The following is a 27,995-nucleotide window of genomic DNA, read 5'->3' as shown; positions in this document are numbered from 1 at the left end:
AGGGAAGATTAGAATGAAGCGCACTGGATGCTCCCCGGAATGTTTCCGTGAAACTAGGGCATCGTTTTAGTTTGACTAACTACCCTTCCTCTGTCTAGCAGTAGTCTGGATGATGGCCTAGATGAAGACCGTGAAGAAGCTTTGCTCACAGAATCAGAAGGTCGGCTGTATTTGGCACAGGGCAGTAGGGTATTCCCCTGTGTTCTGGGTCTGGAGGGGGCACTCTGGTCTGCCTGGTGTCTGTGGCTGCTTTAGCACTTTCATGCAGGCTTGCAGCAGAGACTGTGGCTCGCAGGCCTGACATATTTAGTATTTGATCCTTTAGAAAATAAGTTTACTGAATCCTCATCTGTGCTAACAGTATTTAAACTCAGAACGTTCTCAGTAGAACTCACAGCCTCAGTCAGGAAGCGCCGCAAAGCCAGAGTGGTGGCGTATGCCTGTAGTCCCAGCTCCTTCCAGCTACGTGGGAGGCTGAGGTGGGAGGGTCGCAAATTTGAGATTGGCTTGGGCAATGTAACACGACTTAAAAATAAAAACAAGAAGTGACAGCCCTGTCACACAGACCTACAATCTTTCTTACTACTGGTTAGATGACATTGCACAAATCTTTTATCCCCCTGCCACTCCCTCTGCCACAGTTTTCTCCCGTTGAATAGAGCGAGTATCTATTTCTCAGGATTCCTGTAGAATTATTATGAGATCATGGATAGGAAGGGCCTGGCACACAGAATATAATCTTTTTTTTTCAATCGATAGTAGAAATAAATAGAGCAGACTTTTAGTTTTCCATATCTAGCTGGCTGGCTTCTTGTTAGTGTCACTTTTAAGAGAGCCATTGCCTGGAGAGAGATCCTGTCGGGGGCTGCAGCTGCTCTCTGGTGTTTACATGGTTCATTAATTTAGTCCTGTACTGGACTTTTTAAATCTGTTCACTCTAGACTGTAACTCTTTGCTGCTTTCCCTTTTCTCCAAGGGTAGAAAATGTGTCCCTCCCTGACAGTTGCATTTGGCTTTTGCAGGGCCTAATTCTGGCCCTTGCTTGGTATCCCCAGTAGGGATAGGTGTGCCACTTCATCCGTAACACCCCACGGCTGGCGGCACTCAGCAGGTGCCCTCTCTTCTGTACTCGAGCGTAGTCCTGGCTGCCCTGTGTTGGGCGGAGTTGCAGAGTGAGACCTCGGTCTTCTCATCTCTGCTCCACGCCCCCTTAGTTCTATGAGCCCCTGGCATTATTCTGCCCATTCTTCCACCTGCCGCAGTCAACGCCCAAGTGTACAGTTGCCTCAGGAGTTCAGGGGACAGAGAGGTGCCTGTTATAGTGACAGCTGCTAAGGAGTCAGCTTCTTCAGGAATGGAGCTCTGACTTCTTAGTGAGGAGGGTTGGGGTTATTTTTCCTAACAGCTATTTTGTTCCTATTCTAATAGGAGCAGTAGTCTTTTTAAAATTAATTTATTTATGTACATTTAATCACATCTTTATAATGTACAACATTTCTTTTTCCAGCACAAATACTGGTGCATGTCAGTCAAGCCAAAGATATTACTCTGTAACTGATCAGCAAATAGCTTCTCATTTTTTCTTGTCAATTAAGCATACTTTCACTTGTTTTTTCCTTTTCCTTTCCCCTCTCTCCCTTCCATACTGAACTATTTTTTTTCCACATTTCATTGATTCATAAAATACCTTAAGCTAAAAATATGGCCAAATTTAGATTTGCTAGATTCTAGCAGTAGTCTTTATAGATGGTACACTGGTCACCACTTTATGTATTATTTTCATTTATAAATGAAAAGATAAAGCTGTACAACTGAGCAGGGGCCTATATAGGATAGAAATGAATCAGCCGTGTCCACTGCAGCCTGAAATTTCCAGATTAAACTGAGGAGAAAATGTGCTTGGGTGCTGCCAGTTGCCTGGACATTGAGAAACACAGAATCTCTATTTCTGGCTCTTTGCTTCCCCCCAAAAAACTTTCCTGACACTGAGCTACTCAAATACTTAACATTTTATTTATACTGCTATGATAGCAGGGGTAGGGGAGAAATTCATAGCAAATATTTAAAGAGAGAGAGTAATTAGAACTATTAACTTGTGGATCTGAATGCACCACTCCTCATAGCCACAATGTCGGAAATGCACTTGTCTGTAAGCGGGGCGTAGCCTCTGGGTTTTGTTCCAATGGACGGTCTTACAACTACTCACTATACTCACTGCTCCTAGTATATTAACACAATAATATACTAGGAGCATATTATTACTGGAACAGAATTCTCCTGTTGTGTAAAGGATGCCTCTGAAATGCATTATGATGTCAGGACACCATCAGCTTGCGTTGCATCAAATCCATCCTGCAGTGGTTTAGATTCAAGCATGTGCAGCCGGGCTTTGACATGGAACGAGAGCACTACAGCTGCGCTCCTGTTTTGATTAGGCTCTTGGCGGTGCTGCCAACAGTGACCTACCGTTGTATGAAACAGACGCTGGAGAGGAATTTATGCATGAATGGAAAGTACCCTAACAGTGCGCAGAAGAAACCACAGCATCCTGGGAAAGAAATTTACTGTACCTTCATTTTTCAGTCACTTGAGGGTAATGTCACTTCAGATCTCATTTGACCCTCAGTGAATGTTTATTCCATATGTGATTTTAAAAGACTGTCCCCAGGCTGTTTGCCGTTCGTCTTCCATTCTGCGGAGTGTGTTATCGTTTTGAAGCAGCAGAGCAGGCTGCATGGTTGGTTGGCACTGATGAATAGTAGTCGCGACCATGCACATCCTTTAGTACTACAGTCTACCTGCTGGTATTGCTGGGAAATCAGACCAAGCCAAGAAGGGAGGCAGAAAGGTTGATGAAACATGTCGTATGGCTGCATAAGCCACAGAGGGCAGTTCTTTGTGTGATCTGCCTGCCCTTGAGGTCTTGACCATCTTCACTGGGAGGTGAATGGTGTTGTACCTTATTTTGCTGACGAAACATAGGACCGAACTGCTGTCTCTGTAACCTTTATCCCTTCCTGGCCACAGCGATAGGCAGAAAATTGATCTGCATCCAGAATGTAACTTTAAAAATCAGAACCTGGGAAAACTGTCACCTTCTCTTCCAATCTGGGTTCCATATAAGAATTTAGTTTTAGATAGGTTTTCCGAATCTACAGTTGGTTAATTTCAGCTCTTTTCCTGCTTTTTGTTGTGGCTGAAGCAGCTACAAAATATTAATTATAACTTCTCTGCCTGTCTTTTACAACGAAGTTAAATACTAAACAAAATTATAAAAAAAAAGAAATAAAATTTTAAAAAAAGAAATTACATTTGTAAAACATCTCAATAAGTGAATTTACCCAAAAGCTTTGTCTACATTTATCATCAGTAATATGCTTCATCTTAAACAAAGTGAAGTAAAGAATAGGAAAAGGGTAGTTAAATGTAGTCTACCAATGAAGTACTTATGACGTGCAATGCCAGGCACTGTTTGAACACAGTGGAATTCCAGCACAAGCCCTGCCCCTGGGAAATTTACAGTCAGACTTAGAAGTTGAAACATGTGAATCTGAAAAGATCAAACAACCCCAAGGGTGCCATGACAATGGTCAAGGGAAGGGTGCAGGCTTCGATCAGCGCTGTGATGTTCACAGACAGTCCCGGCTGGGTTCAAGGAGGACGTCTTCATGAGATGGGTGGTCTTCACAGGTTGGGCAGGGTTTAAGAATTGAGTGTTTTTGTAATTCCCCGTTCTCCACCAGAATTCCTGAATGGTTTTACCACTATTTTTGGTTCATAGACTGCCTCTGCCTATTTGTCACAGTGTAATTCCATAATTTCATAGTAAATTCAAGAAGATACGGTCATACCCTCTGTACCCTGTGTAATGGAGGTGCCCCTGGCACTTGTCATTCATGGCTGGAAGGGCATGCTGTGGTGGATGTGGCATTACAAGGATTGCAGTGTAGCAAAACACACTTTCTGGTTTCTCAGTGTCTCATATTTGTTCAGCCAGCTGAGAGATTGGCTTTACTCCTCCTCCAATGAAAGACAGAACTTACAGGCCTGACAAAAGAACCGTTATCTGAGTCTACTATGCATGAGCTCCATTAACAGCAGTTTTTGCATTTTATAAAAGGCAGAATAAATTAAGAGGATCCAAATACCCAGAAATCAATACTTAAGATTGTGAGGATTATAAATATTTAACATAGATTTTGTCTTTTATTCCTTTTCTTATATTTAGTAGGATTTTTACTTCTCTGAGGATTATCTGCCAAACATCAAGTACCTATGAAACATCAAGAACATCCCTTGCTTTAATAGAAATGTTTAAATGAGATGTTTCTTTGGATTTACCAATATGCCTTAGTATAGGAGGAGTAGAATTTTTATAAAGGATTTCTTTTTTTTTTTTGCTATAGGGCACATACACTCGCTGGAGAAACAGAGACAGGTGGAGAGAAAGAGAGTAAGAAATCACTTTCCGACAGAAATACCCATACCACAATCTCTTCTCCTTCATTCTCCTCTTGGGATTCTGGGTACACACACACATGCCCAATGTGTTCCTCTAGCTGCCAGGCCTGAGACTTGAACCCCCAGTGGTCCATGTGGGATCCAACCATCCTAATTTTTGTACCATGTGATGGCTCGTGTGTGTGTTTATAATTTAGATTTTTCTAACCTTGGTCATAACTAATTCACAGTTGCTAGCATGCAAGCTTTGCTATGCGGAGAGCATGTTCTGTTCTAGTGTTTCAGTACTCAGTTTCTGCACCAAGCCGATGGCATATGCAGATTTTGAGTGTTGACTCACCCACATCCGTTATGAGCTGACTGTTGAGCTAGTGACAGTTTTTCTATGGCACTCTGTTCCTGCAATTAGGTAAGGATCAGCAACTTCCTGAACATACTCCGAGAGCGAATGCAGGAATGTTTTCATAAAGAACCATTTGAAAGGCCACCGTTGTGCTTACATGCGATTAGGAAACTGCTTGAAATGGAGGCAGTTGTTCTTGATGATTTATTGCCTCAGCATTTGTGTTATTTTTGATATTGTGCTTCATGGGGCCATATTCTTTTACAGATTCCTGCCCTGCTTTAAAATGTTCTGTGTCACACAGGTATTCTAGATTGAGGGTGATATTTATATTCAAAGAATACATTTTTGTATCTCTCCTTTAGATAGTGGCTGTAAATAAAACAACTTTACTCTAAAAGATAGCATGAATCCTGGTTTTCTTAGTATCGTGTAATAGAGAAATAGGCCGCATGGCCCACATCAGTGGTTGCTGCGGTCTTTATACCACTGTATCTCAATTCTGTGCCATGTCTAAAAGAGGGACCTCACTTTCCAGCAGCCCGAGAATATTAACCTGTAATATGTAAAAATCAAAAGTAGCCTCAGGGGTTGCACAGTACCTGCCCAGGTAGCTGTGGAAAATCCCCCAAATGAAAAGCCTGGGAGAATGTCTGCACCTTCTCTGGGACTTCCCTGTCACCAGTGGGTGAATACACAAGGCCACCACATCAGTCCTCTGTGATCTTCCTCAGAGCTTCTCTGAACCTTGCGCTGGGGAGAGGGTCCTGTTGTGTAATGAACGTGGTCCCCACCTCAGGAGGAAGGCAGCGTAACCTGTACCCAGTGACTTGACAGCGTGAAGAGGACAGCCAGGAAAAGACGCTTCATCAGTTGGCTTTCCTGAGGGCCATGGGATGTAGCCCGGTGGCCCTGCATAGCCCGATTCTTGCTTTCAAAGCTTACCTTGCCAAGACATCAAGGAGTCAGGCAGGTGTTCATTTAATACGAATGACTCAGATTTAGTTCTCGGAGGCCATCTAGGTTTATAATTCTTTAACGATGTTGTATTAGAGGCCATAACTCACAGGTCAGGTACTCATAAACTTAGTACCGTAGGTGACAGCTGTACTCCTAGATTGTTCATGCTTAGCACATACAGCATTTTTAATATTTCCAGCATTTACAGATGTTACCGAGCTTGCAGTTAGATGTAACAAAATCAATAAATAGACTTTTTTTTTTTTTACACTTTTCTAAGAGTGTTGGCTTTTAAGACCCATAAAAATTGTTGCTGAACTTCACTGATACCCAGGTGGATAAATTCTAGGTTTCTCACAGCTAACTACTAGGTCTCACTGCTTGCTAGAAAATTATCTTTCACAAAGGATGGTATTAATGCATTATCTCATTTTTTAAAAAAGTGGAAAATCACTTCCTCCTTAGTAGAACTGAATCAATGACGAGTAATCACTGTTATTCGTCTTCCATCATTTTAATCATTGTTTCTGTTTTTAGAAATGAATCTGATCTCATAGTGTTTACAGTGTAGATGCAGCTGTGAGTCACAAGAAGAGCATAATGAGGATAACCATGGCTTGAAGAAGACAGACTTTTTTTTTTGGAGAGGTTTTTGCTATAGGGCGTGTGCACTCGACAGACAGACTGAGAGACAGAAAGCAAGAAATCACCCTCCAAAGGGGATGGGCACACCACAATCTCTTCTCCCTCATTCTCCTCTCGGGATCTTGGGCACGCACGCACATGCGCCCAGTGTGAGTTTTAAGCCACTGGGTCCGGGACTTGAACCACGGTCAGCTACATGGGAGTCCAGCAACACAGCCATTACGCTAACTGCTGGTCCCTTTCTCCTTTTTTTTTTTTTGGACAGAAGCGTTTTTTTCCCTCTCAATCAAAGTGCAGAGGCCAGTCTAGGGCTGACTCGGTGTCTCAGGAGTCAGGAATCCCTGTCCCTTATGTCTTGTTGCTTCACTGCACACAACTTCCCTTCCTAGCATGGTCCTGGATGGCTGCTGGGGTTGCAGCTGTGTTACACCCACTTTCCAGCCAGCAGGAAGGTGGCAGTAGGGATGAAACAGGAATGAGCGTGCGCAAGCAGGCTTCTAAGGATGTTGGCTAGAGGGGACATGCATTATATTTGCTTACATCTTATTAGTGAAAACCTACACACACCTAGTTACAAAGGTTTGAGCTGTAGTTTTATTTCCCTAAAAAAAACGTACTCAGCTAACTGGTAGAGGCCTTATTAGGGAAATGGGAAATAGATGTTGGGGAAGAACTAGCAGTCTGCAGTTTGCCATAAGGCAAAACAAACTTGTACCGAATGTTTTTGGGTGTAGATCCTGAGACCAGGGAACCCAACACCACCTGGTGGTCGGATGCCTGAATCTCAGGATCGGGGCTGGAAAACGGAAGTTCCTAAAAAGTTGAATTTTCAGATGTTATCATTATCAACAGCAGAAGTCACACATAACAAAGGCAGAAGTGCTTCTCCCATGAAGAAATTTAATATTGTTTCTAGAGCATTAAGTGTGATGAAGAATATTTAAGCACTAGGAGGAATTGAGGGGTGACCTAGCTCAGGGGGGAGGGAAGCTCGGTAAGCTAGCGTCCTGGCTCTCCAGGTATTTGATTCTGTGCCAGTCTGCTACGTGCCTGGAATAACCAGCCTCCAGCCTTCTTTCTGCACTGTCCCTGTGAAGGATGTGGACACAGTCCATACTGGGGACCTGCTATTAAGAGCAGAAGACTGGTTTGAAGCATCATACACAGGGGTATCCAGTCTCTGATTTCATAACTGCCTCCTTTGCTTTCTCCTGAGCGGTAAGGTTTTCCGCTGATACTGTCTTGGCCTCAGAACAAAGTGATAGGCCTTCCAATCGCTCGGACATGAGAGCTCACCTAATTGAGTCCTCTTGTTTTACAGAGAAAGAAACTAAAACATGAACTTAACCTTAACAAAAATCATACCATTAATAATTGACAGAGACTGGACCTCTGAACTCCAGATCTGTGCTAATTCTGCACATTTTATTACTGAGATCAGTTATTTACTCTATTATTGAGATCAGTTATTTACTCTATTGGGTTTTTATTTTGTTTTTCACCTCTAAAATAAACAAATGAGACTTAATGGCCTCTAAATCCCTAAGCCATTTTACCTCTAAATGTTTCTACACCATGATGCAAATATCTACTGGATAATTTATAGACCCTTATGGAACCTTTTAAATATTAAAAAATAGTTTCTATAAAAGAGGAGACAATAAGGATCCACAGATTCATATTTCTAAATATTTATAAATGTGATTTATTTAATAATATTTTATACATTTCAATGGTTAATACTTTACAATGTATTTTAATGCTTATTTTGAGTCTCCTTGTTACATATTAATGGAGATTTCACTGCCTTTTCCATTTGTTTATGTCGTATGTATGAGAATACTTCCAAAAGTTCATGGGAAATGAAATTTTAAATGTCTTTTTTAAATTTTATTCAACTATTTATTATTCTCATTTTCCAATATGACTAGAGAGAAAGAGAGAGGGAAAGTGAGAAAGCACACCACCAGGTCCAGGACTCGAATCATAGTCAGCCATGTGAGACTCCAGCACCTTTAACTACCACGCCACCTGCTGGTCCCATGGGAAATGGAATTAAAGTACAACTTTATTTTGGTGCAAAAACATTTTGAAACCCATGCATAGTACTTTTATAATAAACATTTTCCATAAATTCTCTGAAGACCCCTGGTATAATAAACACATATACACATTTATATTTTTAAATGAGGAGCTTGAGTCTTTAAAATTAGCCACAATGTGGCTGCTGAAACCTCATTGAAAATATATGTAGGTCTTGGGACCAGCTGATGGCATAATGGGTACGTGGCTGGACTCCCACGTAGTCGACCATGGTTCAGATCCCAGACCCATCAGCTTAAACTCAGGCCAGGCATGTGTGTGTGCATGCCCAAAATCCCAAGAGGAGAATGGAGGAAAAGGAATTGTGGCATGGCCATTCCCCCTGGGGAGGGTGATTTCTTGTTTTCTGTCTCTATGTTGAGCACACGTGTCCAGTAGCAAAAAAAAAAAAAAAAAAGTGCAGGCCCAGCTTTAGTAGCACATGGATTGACACTGCTCCTTATCAGTATGAAGCCACATGGTAGTCTCAGGTTCGATTCCCAGCCCAACCTAAAATGCTGGATATGGCAACATACTCCTATGGTCTCAGCTGCATAGAAGGCTGAGACACAAGGACCAGGATTCAGTGAGTCCCCTCTGTACCAAATAGTGATGCAGCAATAAAATACTACACTCTGCAAGGCAGAGCCACATGGAAAGGTTGTTGGTTTGAGTCCAGAGACAACCCTGAGTATACTGGGCATGCATGTGCTCATGATCTGAGCTGGTTGAGGTTAAGGGGGATGGGGAGCCTGGATTGTGACCGTAAGACCCCGTCAAAGGTGCAGTATCTCTGTCTCTTTCTGTCTGTCTGAGACAGATATTTTTATCTATATATATTCAGAAATGAAATGAAATAAAGCTTACACGTTTATGTTTTTTCACATGCCATCTTATGTCTACTAGACTTCTCCCAAGATCTTAAAGGTATTGGCATTAAAGCCAGTATTCGTGCTAGATAACTTCTAATTCAAATTGAGTTTAGTAGTCACAGAGTTACTTTGGAAACTCCAACCCTCAGACCTCTGCTTCTGAGCACTGAGTCTGGGTAGCAACTTGTGTACCCCACGCAGGTGGCCTTCTCCACTGCTCCTTGCAGGAGTGTATATAGCCAGTGTTTTTGGCCTTGTATTTCTGCCTCTTCATAGGTCAAACTAGACCAAGAAGTCATAGGATTAAGAGGACATCTAGTAACAGAAATTGAGCATTGTAGAGATGTCTTTTGCATTGAGAAGGTGCAGCAGGAGAGCTGCAGGTAGTCTGTTCCCACTTTCCTATTACAGTACCTTTCCTAAATCCCAGGGAAACAACTGGAGTTGCCAGCTACACAACTGCTTGTGGCTTCCTGCACTGCTCTTGTCTTTTAGGGCAAAAGGAGAGGAGAGACAATAATAGGAGCTTAGTGTGGGCTCGTCACCTGCTGCAGTTTTCTTCCCTCTCCTCCCCTCCCTTCTGCTTTGCCTGAAGTTGCAGTGATGGCCGATGGATGATGGGGTGAGTAAAAATAGACCCAGTGCTGGGGATATTCCATTATCTCCCCGGAGGAAAAACCATTAAGGCATAACCGTCATTGGTCTGTAAGGAAGGAAGGAAAAGTTTTCCATTTCCACAAGTATAATCTTTTGATTTGAATTAAGTGTCCCTGGCCTGGGTTTAGAAAGCTGAAACTGACCAGTCTCTGGTTCACTGTGGTGCTGACTGAATGGAAGCTGTACATCAGTAAGGCTGGCATAGTTACAGAAGCGATAGGAAAATATGATGTGAAAGGCATTGTAAGGTACTCCCCTGGGACATACGTTCTTGGTCACCACCTGTGTGGAGTATGAGCTCCTCTACATCAGCCCTGCCCAGGTGCTCCCTCACTGCCCCGATCCCCAGCCCAGATACTGCAGGCTCACTCCCAGCCGAGCCCCAGGCCCACCGTTTTCGGGCTTTCCTCGTCTTTATCCCTCTTTTTTCTTGTTCCATCCCAGTACTGCTTTATCCCAGTACTGCTCCTTGTCCTTTACTCATTTTTCAAAATTCTACACACTTTTCAGTGTTCAGGTAAGACACAACTTCTGTGTACTAGCTTCTCTTCTTGTTCCTGCCCTTGGGAGCTCTGTCTGAAGCAGACAAAAAGGAAGGGAACATTCAGCTACTGCTTGAAGCTTAAAAATCACAGCAGATAAATGGATAAATAAATTAACGTTTAAATAAATAAAAAGTAATTCTAATATGTGTGCATACACACATACACAGCCTGGATGTGTGCAGCGTGAGCATATTCTCTGTACCCTCTCATTCCTCCAGAGGCACAGGGCCCTGAGAAGTTGTGTCGTGCTCTTGCTCAGGCCATCATGGTTCAGCAATTGAGTGCCTTGAGATAGTTTGTTCTGGGTCTTCCTGTAGAAATGGACATAAAACCTTGTGCCTTATTAAGATCCCAGAGAAAGCTCATTATTTGTTTTTTTTAAGGTCTCAATAGAAAACAATGTAGGTCATCTACTGAGGCTGGATTGATACATGCAGCCCATATTAATTCTGGTATGTTAAAGATCACTTACTGAATGATTGGTTCTGCTGAATTAAGTAATGGATAATGTTTTGTGTCCCAGTCTCCAGCTGTGTACCTGTGTATGTGTGTTAATATGTACACAAACACATTTTTAACAGAGAATATGTTGTCTGATCCCAGCTCAGGTAGTAGGTGATTCTGAAATTGGATATCAAACAGGAAATTTAGTGCACAAGTGAAAAGTCCAACTTGAGGTCCAAGGGTACACGCTGCCTACATGTGGCCTCTCAAGTTTTTGATGTTTTATAGGATATGTCTATTTCAGTCTCAGAGTTTAAAGAACTTGGAATTAATTAAAATATTTGGAAGACATTGGGGAAAAGGGTAAATAATCTGAATTCTGATACTGTATTGTTTGGGAATATGAATATTTGGTTCAGTTGGAAGTCCCAACTGTGACCCCATTGCTCAGGCTCCTCAAAGGTAGGAGGGACAAGGAAGTGTTCTCGGATGTTGTTTGAGCCGTGTCTGCTCACCTGTCTGGACTTGGACTCATTCAAGTTCATTTACGACTTCTAGTCTGTCTCCTCCTCCATTTGCATGAGAAATTCTTTGTCTGCACTGATAGTTGTGGTTCAGTCTTGTACTCCTCCTATCAGTGTGTTTTTCTTTGTTTGTTGGTTTTTGTTTAGTTTTGTAGAGCTCATGCATTCACCCAAGACACACACACAGAAAAAAGAGAGGATAAGTGAGTGAGCATTCCACAGCGGGGATGGCCACACCACAATCCCTTCTCCATTTTTCTCTCAAGATTTTGAGCATGTACTCACATGCCCCCAGCATGTTTTTCAAGCCTCTGGTTCCGGGATTCAAACCTTACAGTCAGCCATGTGAGATAACCAGCTTTCTTAATCACCACACCACCAGTTGGCGATGTGTGTTTTTATTAAGGGTTTATTGGGCCAGGCCTGTAGCCCAGTGGTTACGGAAACCAAATCCCACATGGCTGCCTGGGTACAGGCAACTGAAAACTGCCTTGGCCTCTGCAGCTGAGGACACATCAGCATGCTTGTGCAAAATCCTGACGGGATAGAGAAATGGAGATGAAGGAATTGTGGCATGACCAAGTCCCATGGGGTGGGGGTTGGGACGCTCTCCTCTCTGTTTCTCTCTGATGAAAGCCTAAATTAACAATTTTAAATTAAATTAACATAATCTTAAATATTTTTAAGAAAAAATAATTGTTGGTATTATAATTGAGCATCTCTGACTTTTAACAGCTGTAGTTTGTATCTTCTTCCACTCTCCTCATTCTTTTCCTGCTTCTCCAAGTTACTTTTCAGATTTGTTGTTTTCTGCCTGTGGAGTAACTTGTGCAGTTGTGCTAAGACAGTTTTGCTAAATCAAAAAAAAAATTATAATTTCATAAATTTATTTTATAAGAGATGCTTTCCATAGCTTTTGTGGTATAAGTTGAGAATTGAAGAGGCTATGAGGGCAGAAGAAAATGGACGCAGACCCATACAACCGCATACAAATAAACTTTTAAAGTGTGGGAAGTATGCATCCAGTGGCATGATTTAAGGTGAGAGAAACCAGATTATATGTTGGATTGTCTACTGTAGGGAAGAGAACCACCACAGGACCCGAGTTCCTTGGAAAGATGAGAGGATCTAAAGCCTACACGGACAGCGTGGCCTCCGTAGGACAAGGGGCAGTGCCTCCATTCTGCTGTGCGAGAGTGTGCACCGGGGCTTCAGGGAGAGGAGTCCAGTCAGAGTTCTTTCTTTCTGTGAGACCCTTAGGCCCTGAGTTCTCTGTCATCTTATTTTTTCTCAATCATTTTTTCTTTCTCAACTAAAAATCAAAAAGTGGTTTTGGAATGCTTACATTTTTTGTGATGTGTATCATTTAGGAGCAGGAAGACTCAAACATTGAGCACTGGAATTTTCTGCTCCTCACACTTGAATTCCTACCTGGTAGTGCTTTTCTGTATCAGTCAGGGTAAGCCACATCACTGCAGTTAACAAGCAAGTCCAAAATTCGAGGGATTTCAACGCCAGAACAGTTTGTGTCTTGTTTCCGTGTCTGTCAGTTAGACATGACCCTGCACTCTCCTTCATGCCCCTCACTCCTGAACCTGCCCAAGGAACCTCCCCACCTAAGCACCACCTGTGTCACTGGGCACACAGGGAAACTATGTGGCATCCCATGATGCCCCTCTGTCCTTCTGCTTAGAAGTAATAGCTTTCTGTTAGGTACTGTAGCATGGGCCCATAATACCAGCTACTTAGGAGGCTAAAGCAGGAGGATGGAAACTTCAAGGCCAGCCTAAGCTACATAATAAGATCCTGTCTCTAAAAAAGAAAAGCAGGGGGCTAGCAGGTGGCATGGTGGTTAAGGACACTGGACTCCCACATGGTTGACCACAGTTCAAGTCCTAGACCTGGTGGCTTGCTTTCTCACTTTCCCTTTCTATCTCTGCTAAAGTTAAAAAATAATAATAAATAAAAATAAAGTAGATAATTATTTTAAAAAGTAAAAAAGAAGAAGAAGAAATAGCACGTTCCTTCTCCAGCCGTGTATACTGGCCAACACCGTGCTATGAGGGCAGGCCAGCACAAGAGTGGGCAGGGGGTGGAATGGCCAGTCCTCCGTGTGCTGCTTGGAGAGAGAACAGAGCACACAGAACAGCTGGCCCATACCATACAGCCCTCCTGAGAGAAGGCAGGCAGGAGAGGCCGAGGGGGAATTGGGGAGGTCACTTCTGTACCCTCCTTATCCTTTTACCACTGCACCTACAGTTCTGTCAAGAGAAATTCATTATTTTTAACTTTCATTTTTCAAATATTTTATTTAACAAATACAGACAGCTCTAGAAAACTTATTGAATAATCATTATTTTTCCTCTAAAGGCCTTATTATTTTCTCTGGCAGACTCAAAACCAGGGCAGAGTTTGTATCCCGAGCACACTGTTTTAATTAAGTAATGTCCATTTTCCCAGTGCACTTAGTAAGGAAGAGAAAAGACTGCCAGTCAGAGCTTCCCTGCTCTGAGGGCAGCCGGGGAGTGCCTGCCACTCTCCGTGGCCTCCTCCTATGGGTCTGCTTCCATTGGGCTGCCCAGAATTCTGCCTGTGCCTCCCAGGCCCCTGTCACTCCTGTGTCAACCTATTTGGATCCAGGAACTTCACACTGGGCCCCACCTACATCATCAGAGGCCTGGGCTCTGACGTGTTGGAGACAAGAGAAGCAGCTCTGGGGGCTTGGTGTCCAGATCACAGTACACCAGGCACAGGTCCTTTGTTCGTTGTCATTTTTTTGTTTCCATTGCTCCATCCCCTCCTGCTTTCTTATGAGCCCCTCCCTTGGACCACCTCCCTGACTCTCCCCACATCCCCACGGAGCTCTTGCTGGAGAGCTGCGGCTCTCTAGGGCTGCTCTCTCCTCTGCAGCACTGGGTTTGCCCCAGCTGTGGGGCTAGTTGCTAATGGTCACCTGGACACCAGGTCTCCCTGCTGGACTGACTTACAGTGCTCCTCCCTCGGTAGAAAAACCAGGTGTAATCTAGCCAGCCTCTGGGGTGACACTGGTGGATTACAGTCTCCTAGAGACAGGCTGCCCCCACGGTGCTGAGTTTGTGGTGGTGTCAGTTTGGGAAATGATTTAAAACATTTTTGATACATTAGTGGTCTGATACCTGCCTGAGATCAGTAATCGCAGACAGGGCAGCCAGTTCAGAGATCCATGGGGAAAAGGAAGTGACTGCCATTATTTCTAGGACAGTGCAGCTTCCTAATGTATAGTATACACCTTAGGATTATGTTTGTCTGCAGGTGGGACCAGCCGTAAGTCATGCCCATGAGACCCCACAGCCTGACCTGCGCCTCTCTCTGACTTCAAGTCCTGCCACTGTCCCGCTCTCCCACCCCCTGCAGCCTGGCCTCCTCACTATGCTTGCACATGAATGTCCTCCCTGCCACCCCAGGCCCTCCGTCTAGACCTCCCACCCCGACTCCAGGCCAGCTTCACTTGCTTTCACTGCGTGAATCAGACTCCTTCCTCTTCAGCCTGGGTAGGGTAGCAGCCCTTCCCTGCACGCCTCCCTGTGTCCAGTGTTACTGTTTCTCCTTGCACCTCTCACCCGCAGATGCCACATTCTCCTTCGTGTGTTCATCTGTCTCCCCCTTAGACTGTGGTTTTGCCTGCTTCTGCATCCCCAAAATGCACAGTAGATACATATAAATACTTAACGAATGAGTGAGAGACCGGGACAGATGATGGACTCTGCTATAATCTGGTTATTCCCAGAAACCTGTAAGAATGGAACATTTCCTTTCTGTAATATTCTGTGTTGGAGCGTCTCCCTCTCCTAGGGTAATTGGTCCTACCCACTCAAAATGGACAAATAGTGTCAGAAAATGAGTGTATATTAGCATTTTTAAGAAGAGACAGGCAGTTTTTGACAGGGTTTCACCATGTACGTTGTGATCCCCTGCCTTAGCCTCCTGCAAAGCTAGGGCCTCCTGCGGAGCTAGGGCCTCCTACAAAGAGAGGGCATTCGGCGCGTACCACTGCGCCCAGCCAGTGCAGAGCGGGCCAGAAACGGACCCAGGTTTCCCACACAGCTTCAGCTACCTCGTGCCAGCACAAACCCTCTGATACCACCGTGGCTGGACCTTCTACAGAAGGTTTTGTGTGATCTAGTCATTAAGAATTATTTGGGGTCATAGTTTGTGACCAAAGCAGGAAACAGTACTGTTCCTCTCTTCTCAAGTATCAAAGCAAAATTTTCCTCACGTTTCCGTAGCATGCATTTACTGCAGTAGAACCTTCCAATCTGAGGTCACTGTTTGCGAATGTTTGGAAACCTTTTAAACAAAGTGAGCAATAAAGGAGCAATCTGACTGACAGAAATTCAGTTAGCCAATTTTTTATCTCTTTTTTTGTTGTTCTTTAAGGTTTTGTCATAGGGAATGTGTGCTCACCAGAGAGAGAGACAAAGAGAGTGAGAAATCACCCCCTCCCCCAGGTTAGATGGTCATGCCACAATCCCTTCTCCATTCTCCTCTCAGGATTTTGGGCGTGCATGTACGTGTACCTAGAGTGGTTTTTCAGGCCACAGGCTCCCGGACTCAAACTGTGGTTGGCCATGTGGGAGTCCAGTGCCTTAACCACTATGCCACCTGCTGGCCCCTTCTTATACTATTTTATGAGAATTTGTGATTTTTTTTGGTCCCAGACTCTGGAAAGTTAAAGCGTCATCCTCTTAAATAGCTTTTGGTGTTTCTAACATCATGTTTTCTTATTTCCTGCATTCAATTTTCTTTTCCTTCTTCACTTCTTAGGGAAAAGCCAAAAGGCCAAGCAGTGACTGTCTCTTTGGTATTTGTATTGATTTGCATGTGTGGTTCGTGTTTGCATCATTGTTTGTGTTCCTTGTAATGTCTGAGCCCCTGTGTTAGTCTGAGATCCGCAAAGTCACCATGCCCCAGAAAGAAGCCAAGGGATGTTAAAGACAGTGGTAGTTATACTGACTAATCCTAATTTAAATAAAAAGGAATTTTCTAGAGAGAAATCACAGTGATTTTTTAGGAATGACTGGGTGAAAGGTTGCTAATACAAGTAAAAATAATCACTTCACAAACATTTGCTAAGCACTGTGCCTTGTGTCTCGCAGTGCCTGCAGTGCTGGGAATATAAAGAAACATGGAGTTTACTAGAAGAAATGAGAATGTACTCAAACTTTGCCAGCAATTTGATGGGGGGAGAAATGATATTAAAGTTGACCACAGGTCTTGCGGGAGCCCCAGAGAAGGAGGAGCCTCTAAGGCTGCTCCTGGAAAGGAGGCTTCCTCAAAGGAGCTATAGGCAGACCCAGAGGGGCACGGGGTAGATCAGCTTGTACACTAGTAGAGAAACGTGCACTGAGCAAGCAGGTAAGCAGGCAGGATGGCCCAATCACCGACAGCCAGAGAGGAACCCGGGAACGAGAGAGGTCTGGACCCAGCAGGCCTGGTCTGCCATGCAAAGAAGGCAGGTCTTGAAAGGGCCCATGTAGGATGCACAGGGGGGCATCTTTCTACCAAGTGCTCAGAGAATTAGGGTTAGGAACCAGGAGCATGACGAAGGCAATCAGTGGCTCAATGACCCTGTGGGCACAGCTGAAAACGCCAACACTTCGTATCGAGGGAGAAGACCAGTCTCAAAGGAACACTAACATTCAGAAGACAGGGGGAGGAAGCGGATCCAGGAAAGATTGTGTCACAGAAGCCAGGGAAGAAGAGGTTCAAGGAGGATGCCTAGATATTGCAGGGAAGTCACAGGGGTTACAGTCTGGGCCCTGTTGGGAGTGGCTGTGCGCATTGACCATGAGAGGCAGTGTGGGCATACGGTAGCAGTGGGTTGGAGAGGCTGTGACTGTGGCATGTGAGCCCAGCTGCTTCTCATGGAAGGAGAGGGTCTCCTCACGCCCCAGGGCTATGTGTGTGAGTGCCTGGGTAGGAGAAGTATTGCAGGAAATTCACTGAAGGAGAGTCTTGAACTCTGTGTGCTGGTTTTGTAGACAGCTCTTCTGCACACGCCGAAGCTTCGTAATCGCCCAGCGTTCCCTGTACACCATCCGGACTGCCATCCAAACAGAACAGCCTGCTGCGTTCTTTCTGAGATCTTCATAAGCTTGTGACAGTTACTCATCTTTAGTTTTCACTTTACCTGATTACTAGTGATAATAAAAAGGCATGTAAACATGATAAAACATTTATTATTTCCATGATAAGTATTTTTTTGCATTTTTTACTTCATTTTCTTTTATACATTCAATCACATTATTTAGCTTTCAAAGTGAATATTTCAACATGTGAACATTTCTTCCTAGTCCAGTTGATAAAACTATAAAATATCTTCTGCAGATAATATCACATTTTTCACATTAATGCTTTGCCTCCCTATTTTTCTTCTAAATGTCCTTCCTCAGACCCTACTCCTTCACACACACTATATCTGGTATTGATACCCATTTACTGTGTTTCTATATCCTTTAGTCAATCAGTTTCAGTCATAGAGTGCGGACACTCAGTATATATTAAGTGGGGACGTACAGTGCCTCTCTTTCATAGCCTGGCTTGCTTCACTTAGCAGTAAGTCTTCCATATTCTTCCACTTTCTGTCAAAAGCCAGGATTTTGTTGTTTTTCATGGCTGAATAGTATTCCCATGATAAGTATCTTAAAGGAATACACAAGATCATGATAGTGTTTCGGGAAGAAGTATCAGGAGGCATGTCATAGCCATCTATATACAGTTTCACTAATCATATTCTTTGTCATTCTACACAAGTATAAAACCTGTCACACAGCCACATTTGCAAATAAAAATCCAAAGGAATCCGATCTTGTTCCTTCACAGCAGGATCTCTGAATCGGTTTTTTCCTCCCTTTTTGTCCACCCCCTGGTGAGTTGCTTCCCAGTAGCTATTTGAGATGCTGCCTCTAAGCCTCTGGTTCAGTCTCTTCTAATTGACCGCCTCTTTGCAGCCTGTGTTCCCTAGCTTCAGTCCACATTGCCCAGTCGGGGGTGGAGTGGCCTGTGGTGCTCAGAGGCTTCTTAATGATCCTTCTCTAAGTAACTCAATTTTCTCTAAGAGACTTATCTATGATCTATGGTGAGTTTCTTCCTTGCCTCTTACTCACCTGAAGGATTTCTTTTGCTGATTTACATCTGTGTTGTCTGAGAGACCAAATAGAAGCAGATCAGAGTATAACGGTGTTAGGTTTATCCGATAGAAATTTTGATAAATGTCTTTGTGCCAGAGAATTTTACTTCCAAATTTACCTTTTCCCTATTCCAGTCCTCATTTTTCTGCAGTCAAAATGATTTTCTGCACGTTTGCCCCTCACAGTGTTTTGTGCTTTTCAGTTTCCTCCTTGGACATACACACGAAAGATGGTTATTGCACCGTTTCCTGGTCCTGGGGCCGTTGTCGGGGCAGCCCTCACCTTCCTGAGCGCCTGTGTTAGCCCCCCGCCCCCCCCCCCCCCGCCCCCCTGTCGGCTCCCGCCCCCCCCCCCCCCGCTGCCCTGCACTTTTGCACAAACGCCGCTCTGCTTTCTCTCGCCCATACTGTGACTCTTTAATAGATGATCCTTTTAAGAAGTGAATAACTGCTAGCTACAAACTTTTAAAGCTATGCATTTCTCTTCTGTCCTATTAATGAACATTCCTGCCAGAGTTTGTCTTTTCAGCAGTTAGATTATTAATTTTATTTTTCTAATGCAATAAAATAACTAAGTGGTCTGCCGCCACTTTGAGTTAATGAGGGTTCAAAATGGATTTTGAGTATCCTTGTCGGAGTTTTATTATGCAGGTGCAATCTCTTGCAGTAAATTACCATAACTAAACAGTTTAAGAACCATAAAACCCCACTGCCTTGGCATTGCTAAATTAATAGATTAACAGCTACACATAAGGAAAATGTCAGATGTTAAATATTTTTTTTTTATTAAGAATAAGTTGGAAATGTGTGACCTTAAAAAGCTTATATAATCTCTTACTTTTCTCAACCAGAGGTAATTTATACTTTACTTTTCAGCTTACATGTATCTTGATACCGGACTCTGTAGGCTGCTTTATTTGTATGGACTTTGAAAAAATGAAATGCAATTTAAAGTACTTTTCCTTATATTGTTTGATTGAAACATGGAGTCCAATTTGAGCCTTCATTTATGCATTTATCGAGCTATGTTTCCTAAGTGCCTCCTGCTCTCTAGGTACTGTGACAGGTATGGAGGCAAAAACATGCACAGCCCAGAAGAGAGACACGTGAGGTACCATAGCCGTGCCATGGAGGATGCAGGAGGGCTCCTTGGAGGAGGAGGAGGAGCCAGGGGACTTCCTGATCCCTGGTTTACCAGTGGCTAAGAGCATGGAGTCTGGAGCCAGCAGGCCTGGATTCAAATTATGTCTCTACCATTTATAAGACGTGTGGCTTGGGCTAGTTACATAACTTCTCTGGATCAGAATGACCCCAGCTGAAAAATGGAGGTATCCATAGTGTGGTCCTTATATGTGGATTAAAATGAGAGAATATTTTTAAAACCCTTAGACTAGCACTTGGTACATGGTTAGAATTAGGTGTTTTAAACAAATCAGGTAAAATAAATAAGCATGTGTTTTGACCAAAGTTAAGAACTAAGGAAACTCTACTGTGAAGAAAATAAAAACTAAAAAAAAAAAAAAAAATTTAAAAAAGATTATATTCTTATCTCATAAATTTAACTAGAAGGCTTTTTTTTTTTTTGAAGAGTGAGATTTTTTTGCTATGGGCACGTGGGCTCACTGGAGATACAGAGAGACAGAAAGGGAAAAATCACCCCCCGCCCAGGGGGTAAGGTCAAACCTCTACTCTAATTCTGGGCACACATGCACATGCACCTGGTGTGAGTTTCAAGCCATCAGGCCTAGGACTTGAACCCAGTCAGCCACATGGAAGTCCAGTGCCTCAACTATCACACCACCTGCTGGCCCCATTTTAATATTTTTTTAAAACTTGTGGAAGTGTAGCTGATAATTAACTTGTACAGGAATTTACTTTGACTAGGTTGTGTTTCCAGAGCTTTGACTAATTTTGTTTCCTGTGTTCTGGGGTATTTTAATGTTTCCTGGTAAGGAATAACTTTGTAATGGGCTCCAAAATGAAATGAATGTCCATTGTGTTTTTCAAATTTCCTTCTCATTCCTGAAAACATTCAAGCCAAAGGCAAACCTGCCTGAGATACGTGTCACTTTGGGGGTGGGGGGGTACCTGTATCGGGTAAGGGTAAAGAGTCAAACCAGTGAACTTATAAGAGCCAAAGGGTTTGCATTTTAGTCATGAGTTAGTTGTCAAAGGCATGTGGCACTAAGGGTGGGGTCCTGCTGATGTGGAATAGCAGTTTCACTGAAGAGGTCTGTTGAAATTAGGAAAGATTCACAAAGGTCAAAAGCGGAAAGTAGAGAGCTTTTGGGCCAGCAGGTAGTGTGGTGGTTAAGGGCACTGGACTCCCACATGGCCAACCATGGTTCAAGTCCTAGACCTGATGACTTGCTTTCTTACTCTCTCTCTCTCTCTCTGTCTCTCTTTTCCCTCTCTCCCTCGCAATCTGTACCTCTCTGGCCAAATTTAAATAAATAAATAAATAAATAAATAAATAAAGTTAAGTAATTCTTTGGGAAAAAAGGAAGAAAGTAAAGAACTCTAATTCTTGGTCAAAAATATGGACTTCATTTTGTAGAGAATGAAAAGGCATTGCGTGTTTTTAATAGCAGAGTGACTTAGATTAAAAGGAAGATTTTAGGGGGTTAATCCAGTGACAGGTGCTGAAACACTGGAAGTAGGAGTCCTGTTGAGAGACAAAGCAACCCTGCAGATAGGCAGGAATAAGATGGCATGGACAGGTCACCAAGATGACTTTGAGCCTATACCTTGGTATAGGTATTTGGGAATCAGAGAGAGGGTGTTTAATATGCAACTCTAAGTCATTTATTCATTCAGCAAATACTCGGTGCAGACATTGCCAAGCTCACAATCCTGATGATGGATTGCTCATGCTGTTTCATGCCAGAACAGCACATACACACACACACACACACACACACACACACACATACACATACACACGTGCATTCAGTGTGCAGCCTGAACCTCAGGGTGGCAGCTTTATAATGGGACAGTATCTGCCTACCCCGAAATAGAAGCTGCTTTCTCTGGTCCTCTGCATGTAGCTGGGTCTCTTTCCTTTGGTGAAAATGCTTATCTGTTTTGATTGACCACAAAGAAATCAGAGCAAAGTCAGCCAGTGGCGTGGTGGTTACGGCAGTCAGATTCCCCATGGCCAACTGCACGGCACGAGTCCCAGACCTAATGGCTTGAAAATATGTAGGGTGCATGCGCATGTGGGCCAGCATCCCAGGAGGAGGATAGAAATGGAGGGGAAAGGATTGCACTGTGGCCGTCCTCCATAGGGGGTGGGGTGGTCCTGTCTCACTTTCCCTCTCTCTGTGTCTCTGTCTCTCTCTGAAACATGCAGGTGCCTTTTGGCTCTTTTTTTAAAAAGAGATTAGAGCAGTAGAACTGAGAATACCTGTTATTGCCTTCTCTAATTAAGGCATATTTATTCATCATAGCCCTGTATGTTTTTCTACTTCAGAACATCTAAATACCACTGAAATGTAAATTAACTCTTCGTGGTGCTATAGAATAAGATCCAGTGCCTCCACCACTGCTTTTCTTTTTAGCTTCTTATTCTAAAAAGTAAAATTTGAGACTACAGGAGCTTTATTATTTCAAAGAATAAATGATCAAGCCTTAGAAAAGTGATGAATTTCTGCAAAGACTAGGAGTATAGCACTTAGCACATTGGTCAAGAAAGATATTAAAGAAATGTACTAAAAATTAAAACGCATTTTTAAAGATTGACTCTGCTGTGATACAGGGGTCCCAGAAGAGATTTGAAGTCTCTAGTGTCCTGAAAAAGTTTAGCCATCCTTTGTAAAGCTAACTAAAGCAGGCTGGAATAGACTTTTTATATTGTTTACCCAAAGATGACTCTTACACTCCTTCAAAGTCAGATGCCTGGAAAGTCGACAGGATTACAATCTTCCAATGCCAGGCTAGTGTTTTTAACCTTAACACATAGAAATGTTCAGTGCCTCCTCTGAGTCCTAGGGAGTTCTTCTTATCTTGTTTTACAAGTTAACTGAAGCACAGAGGTTGCTTTCTGCCCGTTTCTTTGGGGAATGCAGCATCTTGGTCCCCCCTTGCACTGACTGCAGTGCGGTTCTGCCCCTTGTTAGATGCATTTGCCACACGTACCATAGAACCCGCAAGGGGCTTCTGTCAACTCTGATAAAAGGGGGAGCTCAACACCCTTTTATGAACATTCTCCTTTAAACCTGTCAGGCTCTAAAATTAGACAGGAACTGCTATCAGCAGACATTCTTCTCTCCAAAGGGCTTGCCCTTTGCAGTTTACCTAAGTCTTTCATATATGGGCATGCCCCTTACTGGTGATAGTGGGACTTTTGGCATTGCCTGACATAGCACCAGATTTGAACTAGATCACATGTGCTCTTCGTTTGCGGTGTCCTGTGGAAGCCTCCGTATCAGTGTACTCTAAGATACTACAGGCATAGAGGGGGCTGTGCGTTTCTGATGGTACTCCAGAAGGATGCTTTTGCCCTGGAACCAGAGGACAGCATTCCAGTGCTGGCCGGCTTACAGGCACCAGGAATCTTCCAGGTGGTAGCAGGAAAAGTGGTATCTCACAGGAGGAAGTTGAGCTGTCTTGAAGCAACCAGAGATAGAGTACTTTGGGAACAGATGAAGGTCTCAAGTCAGTTGGGACAAGAGGTGCCTCAGAGCCTGGCTGCACAGGGCTTGGGACTCAGCAGGGAGTTGGAGGCAACCGTGTTTTGAACAGATGATCCAGTTAAAATGGCATCCTGAGACGTTGGCTCACTTGCTTCAGTGCTATTGCCCGTGCAGTTACGCTGCTCTAACTTCTTTCCAACTCTGCATCGAAGGCCCTGTATTTTAGTTTCTTAGCCCCAGTCACTGGAAACAGGTTCCTCGTACTCTGCATTTATTTATGCCCACCCACACAGTTACACTCTATTAGTGGCTGCTAGGTGGTACTAAATAACTTTAAATACAGCTAGAAACTCTGCAGAGTGTGCTCCGGGGTTCCTAAACTGCCACATTTACACATATCCCTTGGCACTTCTCTTCAAAGGCAGAAGCAAATGCTTTCTATTCTACTCTTTCTTGGCAGGTTTAAATACAACTAGAAACTCTGCAGAGTGTGCTCCAGGGTTCCACACATTTACACATATCCCTTGGCACTTCTCTTCAAAGGCAGAAGCAAATGCTTTCTATTCTACTCTTTCTTGGCAGGTTTCAAAGAACTAGCAGACTTGGTGTTTGTAGTAGTCCTGTAATGTAGGTCTCCAATCTGCACTGCCAGGGGCCCACTCACTCCTCTCCTCCCCTACCCCTTCCCCATTGTTTATTTCCAAGGCCTGTGGCAACTTTCTGCAACAAAACTGCTACCGTAAAAAGCTGTGGGTATAATATGGCCTCAAGTCACATGAGGTGTAAAGCTTAATATGCAGATCAGTAAGGCCCTCTGAGCTGGGCATTTTCCAGCTGCCAGTTGGGGTGAAAACACCGTGTTTGCTCAGAGAAAGCTATCTGCAGCTTTTCTGTTTGGGAGAAGCTATTACCAGTTTTTTTGTGGCTTATCATTTACTCTGTGGCTTATCACTTGAGTAGCATTTACCCTTCCTCTCCTTTTCCTTTTTTCTCTTAATCCTTTATCTAAAAAGTAATGAATATGAAAATGCTAACTGAACTTGCCCAAGGTTGCCCAGCTTCAGGAAGATTTGAAGTGAGCTTTAACTATCAATACTGTGGGAAATGTCTCTGTTTAACCAGGAAAAATAGAAAAATGAAACTGTATTGACTGAACTTTTAGGGACTATGTTGAATATAAAATTGGTTGTCTAGCACAGAGGTCCGTCTAGACCAAGTGGCTTGGCAAGACAGCCTTTCTGACTTCCCCTGTGTGAAGAGGGATGAGGGGGCAAGAACAAATACCTGCTCTCTTTTGTGGGCCTTGTGAAGGTGCTGAGAGGTGGGCGTGATAGCTGCATGTTGAGGGTGAAAAACTGAGAAAACGGAGGCTAAGAGAGGATCAACTACTGACTGTGAGGCACCTAGCTAGATGGCATGGAATAAGAGTTCAAATTCAGCTCTCCTGATTTTCAGACCCATGTTCTTTTCCCTATGCTATCTCTGTAAAAACTGAAATGCTTCCCAAATAGCCCATGAGTGGACCTAGATTTTTTTATTGTGCTCCTGTATATTTTGAAAAGAATATTTACAATTTAATTTTGCACATTTTAAAGCATGCCAACATGCCAGGGACCAGCAGTTAGCATAATGGCTATGTCACTGGACTCCCATGTAGTCGACCATGGTTTGAGTCCCGGACCCGGTGGCTTAAACTCATGCTGGGTGCGTGTGTGTGCTTGCTCAAGATCCCAAGAGGAGAATGGAGGAGAAGGGATTGTGTCATGGCCATCCCCCCTGAGGGGTGATTTCTTGCTTTCTGTCTCTCTGTGTCTTTCTGGTGAATACACATACTCTATAGCGAAAACCTCTCAAAAAAAAAGAAAGAAAGAAAAAGCATGCCAACATGCCAGAACAGAGAGGGATGCCCTTTCCAAGGACCAGAAACCAGGAATGTGCCACTTGCCCTCAACAAACCCAATCTTGAGATACAACAGTTGGTAAATACGGAATTTATTCAGGGAGGCCAAGACCAAGGAGAGAGGGTACTGGAGTCGAACCATCTCTGCCGTACTGGATGGGATGCAGAACTCATATGGAGAGGGGAGGGGAGGGGAGGAAGTGAAGTTATTTATTCTCTTGGGGCAAAATCACAAGGAGGCTTCCTCATTGTCCTGAGGCAGGATGCCAAGGGTACCTGATAGCGTCAGGGAGGCAATCGCGGCTTGAAGCGCAGTTTCATTCAGGGTATACATGGTGGAATGACTGGTTTCGGTTCTTTGCAAAGGACTCGAATAGTGATTCACAAGGCAACAGAAAAAACATGGACTCAGTCAAGACAACGCTTAGATCCTGTGTTAGAAACAGTAAGGATCTAGATGCGGCTTTACAGTGCTTAAGCCAATAACATCTTCTCAGTCGGGGCCCAGCTCTGTGGCCTGGTGGCTAAGGTAACCAGGTCCCACAGAGCTGACCATGCAGTTCGAGTCCCAGACCTGGGGGCTTTATGAAGCATGCAAGGCACATATGCATGGGTGCCCAAAAAATCCCAAAAGGAGGGAGAAATGGAGAATAGATCATGGCATGTCCGTTCTACATGGGTGCTTTCTCCTCTCCCCTTCTCTGTCTCTCCTTGATGAGCGTAGATGCCCTTTAACCAATAAATAAATAATCCCAATTGGTTATGAGGGAGAGGACTGGTGGCATCTTTCCCCTCCCTGTCTCCAAAGCCTGGTATCTGTAAAGACTCAGCGAAGTTATTGTTAACTTTCATTAGTCAGGTGGTAGGCTCCACCTGTTGTGAGGGAGATAAAAGGTGATAGGTTCTGTGAAGTTCAGTGTGAGGGAGCGAGTTAATCTATGCAGTCAAAGGAGCACCAAGGCCAAGTACGAATGCAGTCACTTAGTTCTCTCCTTCGTCGGTGATACAAGAATGTACTCAGGCTAAATCTACTATTCTGCTTTCTTTTCATCTAGATTTTCTACCCTAGCAAGGATGGTACGAAGATTCCAATGTTCATTGTGCATAAAAAAGGAATAAAACTGGATGGCTCTCATCCCGCCTTCTTATATGGCTACGGTGGCTTCAATATATCAATCACACCCAACTACAGGTGAGCCTAGAGCACGCTCGGAACCTTGGGATGTATTCGATGATCTTCACGTAGTAGGAAGAAATCAGAAATGGGTCTACTAAATCATCTTTCTCTTTTCTTGTTGTTTTCTTGTTTCTTTTCTTTTCTTTTGGGGTGGGGGGGTTGGTTTTGGAGGGTTTTTTTGTATTTTCTAATTACCAGAGGGTACGTGCGCTCACCAGAGAGAGAGAGAGAGAGAGAGAGAGAGAGAAAGCACCCCCAGTGAGGTGTGGGCACGCTGCAGCGCCGTCTCCATTTCCCCATGCTATCAGGAATGGGGATGTGCACGCACAGGTGCCGGCATGATTTTCAGGCCAGCAGGGGATGAGACTCCGACCACAGTCGGCACATGGGATTTGATTTTCTTAACCACTAGGGCACAGGGCTGGCCTGTGTGCTGTTTGCTCGTCTGTGTTCTTGATTTCGTCTCTCTCACACACCCTGTATTTAATACTACGGGGCTGTCAAAAAAGTCATGACGGCATGACGTTTGACACAAAATGCATCATGACTTTTCCAACAACCCAGTATATGTTTTAGATTAAGAAAGCACATGTAAAATCCGTGTTTCAGAAAGAGCTTACTTTCTTAAACAACTTGAGAAGAGCTACCCCCAAAAAACCAAAAACGGTAGCAGGGGCATAGTGGGTGTTCCCGCAAGCCCACTGCCTGTGTCGGCAGTGTTTTGTTTGCCAGAGTAGTTGAGATAGCGAGATCCAGTGCGTTAAGGGCCTCTGGCTTTCCTGTTTGCTTTATACACTGCATAGTGAAATTTGTATCTATATAGAGAAATATTCATGAAAATGCCCGAATTTGCAGGGAAACATTAATCAGAAGTTATGTGGTTTTCACATAAGTAATATACCAACTACCGGGCCTCTCTTCTGATGCCCTTATACATAGGGTATTCTTGGGGGTACCTGTTTTTGTTTTCTCCTGTGTGTTGGTTTTTGGGGTGGAGGGACATAACATGTCCTTACTAGGCAGTTGATGGCAGATTGACGATGTGACTGTTTCTCAGTGTGTCCAGGCTCATCTTTGTGAGGCACATGGGCGGCGTCCTGGCCGTGGCCAACATCAGAGGAGGTGGTGAATACGGAGAGACGTGGCATAAAGGTGAGCTGTTTTCTCTACAGAACCCTAACCCAGTTACAGTTACACTGTGCTGATCCCACCTGTTTGAATGAGCTGAGGAGGTTAAGAGCACAAAAAGCCTTTTGGCAAGACACATGGAAGTCAGGGTATTTTCTTTTCTTTTTCTTTTTTTTTTTTTTTGGAGAGGTTTTTGCTATAGGACATGTGCGCTCACTAGGAAGACAGACAGAGACAGAGAGACAAAAAGTGAGAAGTCACCCCAAGGGGGATGGCCACGCTGCAATCCCTTCTCCATTCTCCTCTCGGGATCTTGGGCACGCACGCACACATGCCCCACGTGAGTTTAAGCCACTGGGTCCAGGACATGAACTGCAGTCGACTACGTGGGAGTCCAGCGACATAGCCATTATGCTAACTGATGGTCCTAAAGTCAGGGTATTTTCAAAAACACT

General features: G+C 43.8%; 1 protein-coding gene across 1 annotated transcript in view; it reads left to right on the top strand.

Moving 5' to 3' along the window:
* Positions 1-27,995, top strand: part of PREP (prolyl endopeptidase) — a gene marked incomplete at its 5' end in the record, with an annotated part of 120,087 nt that overhangs the window by 79,119 nt on the left and 12,973 nt on the right. The window contains 2 exon segments of the mRNA XM_014591041.1: positions 26,291-26,427; positions 27,470-27,564. Of these exon segments, the coding sequence (XP_014446527.1) occupies positions 26,291-26,427; positions 27,470-27,564 (232 nt within the window).

This window comes from Tupaia chinensis, unplaced genomic scaffold (genome assembly GCF_000334495.1).
Source record: "Tupaia chinensis unplaced genomic scaffold, TupChi_1.0 Scaffold000527_1, whole genome shotgun sequence".
Classification (NCBI taxonomy): domain Eukaryota; kingdom Metazoa; phylum Chordata; class Mammalia; order Scandentia; family Tupaiidae; genus Tupaia; species Tupaia belangeri.
This window is presented reverse-complemented; position numbering and strand designations above follow the sequence as displayed.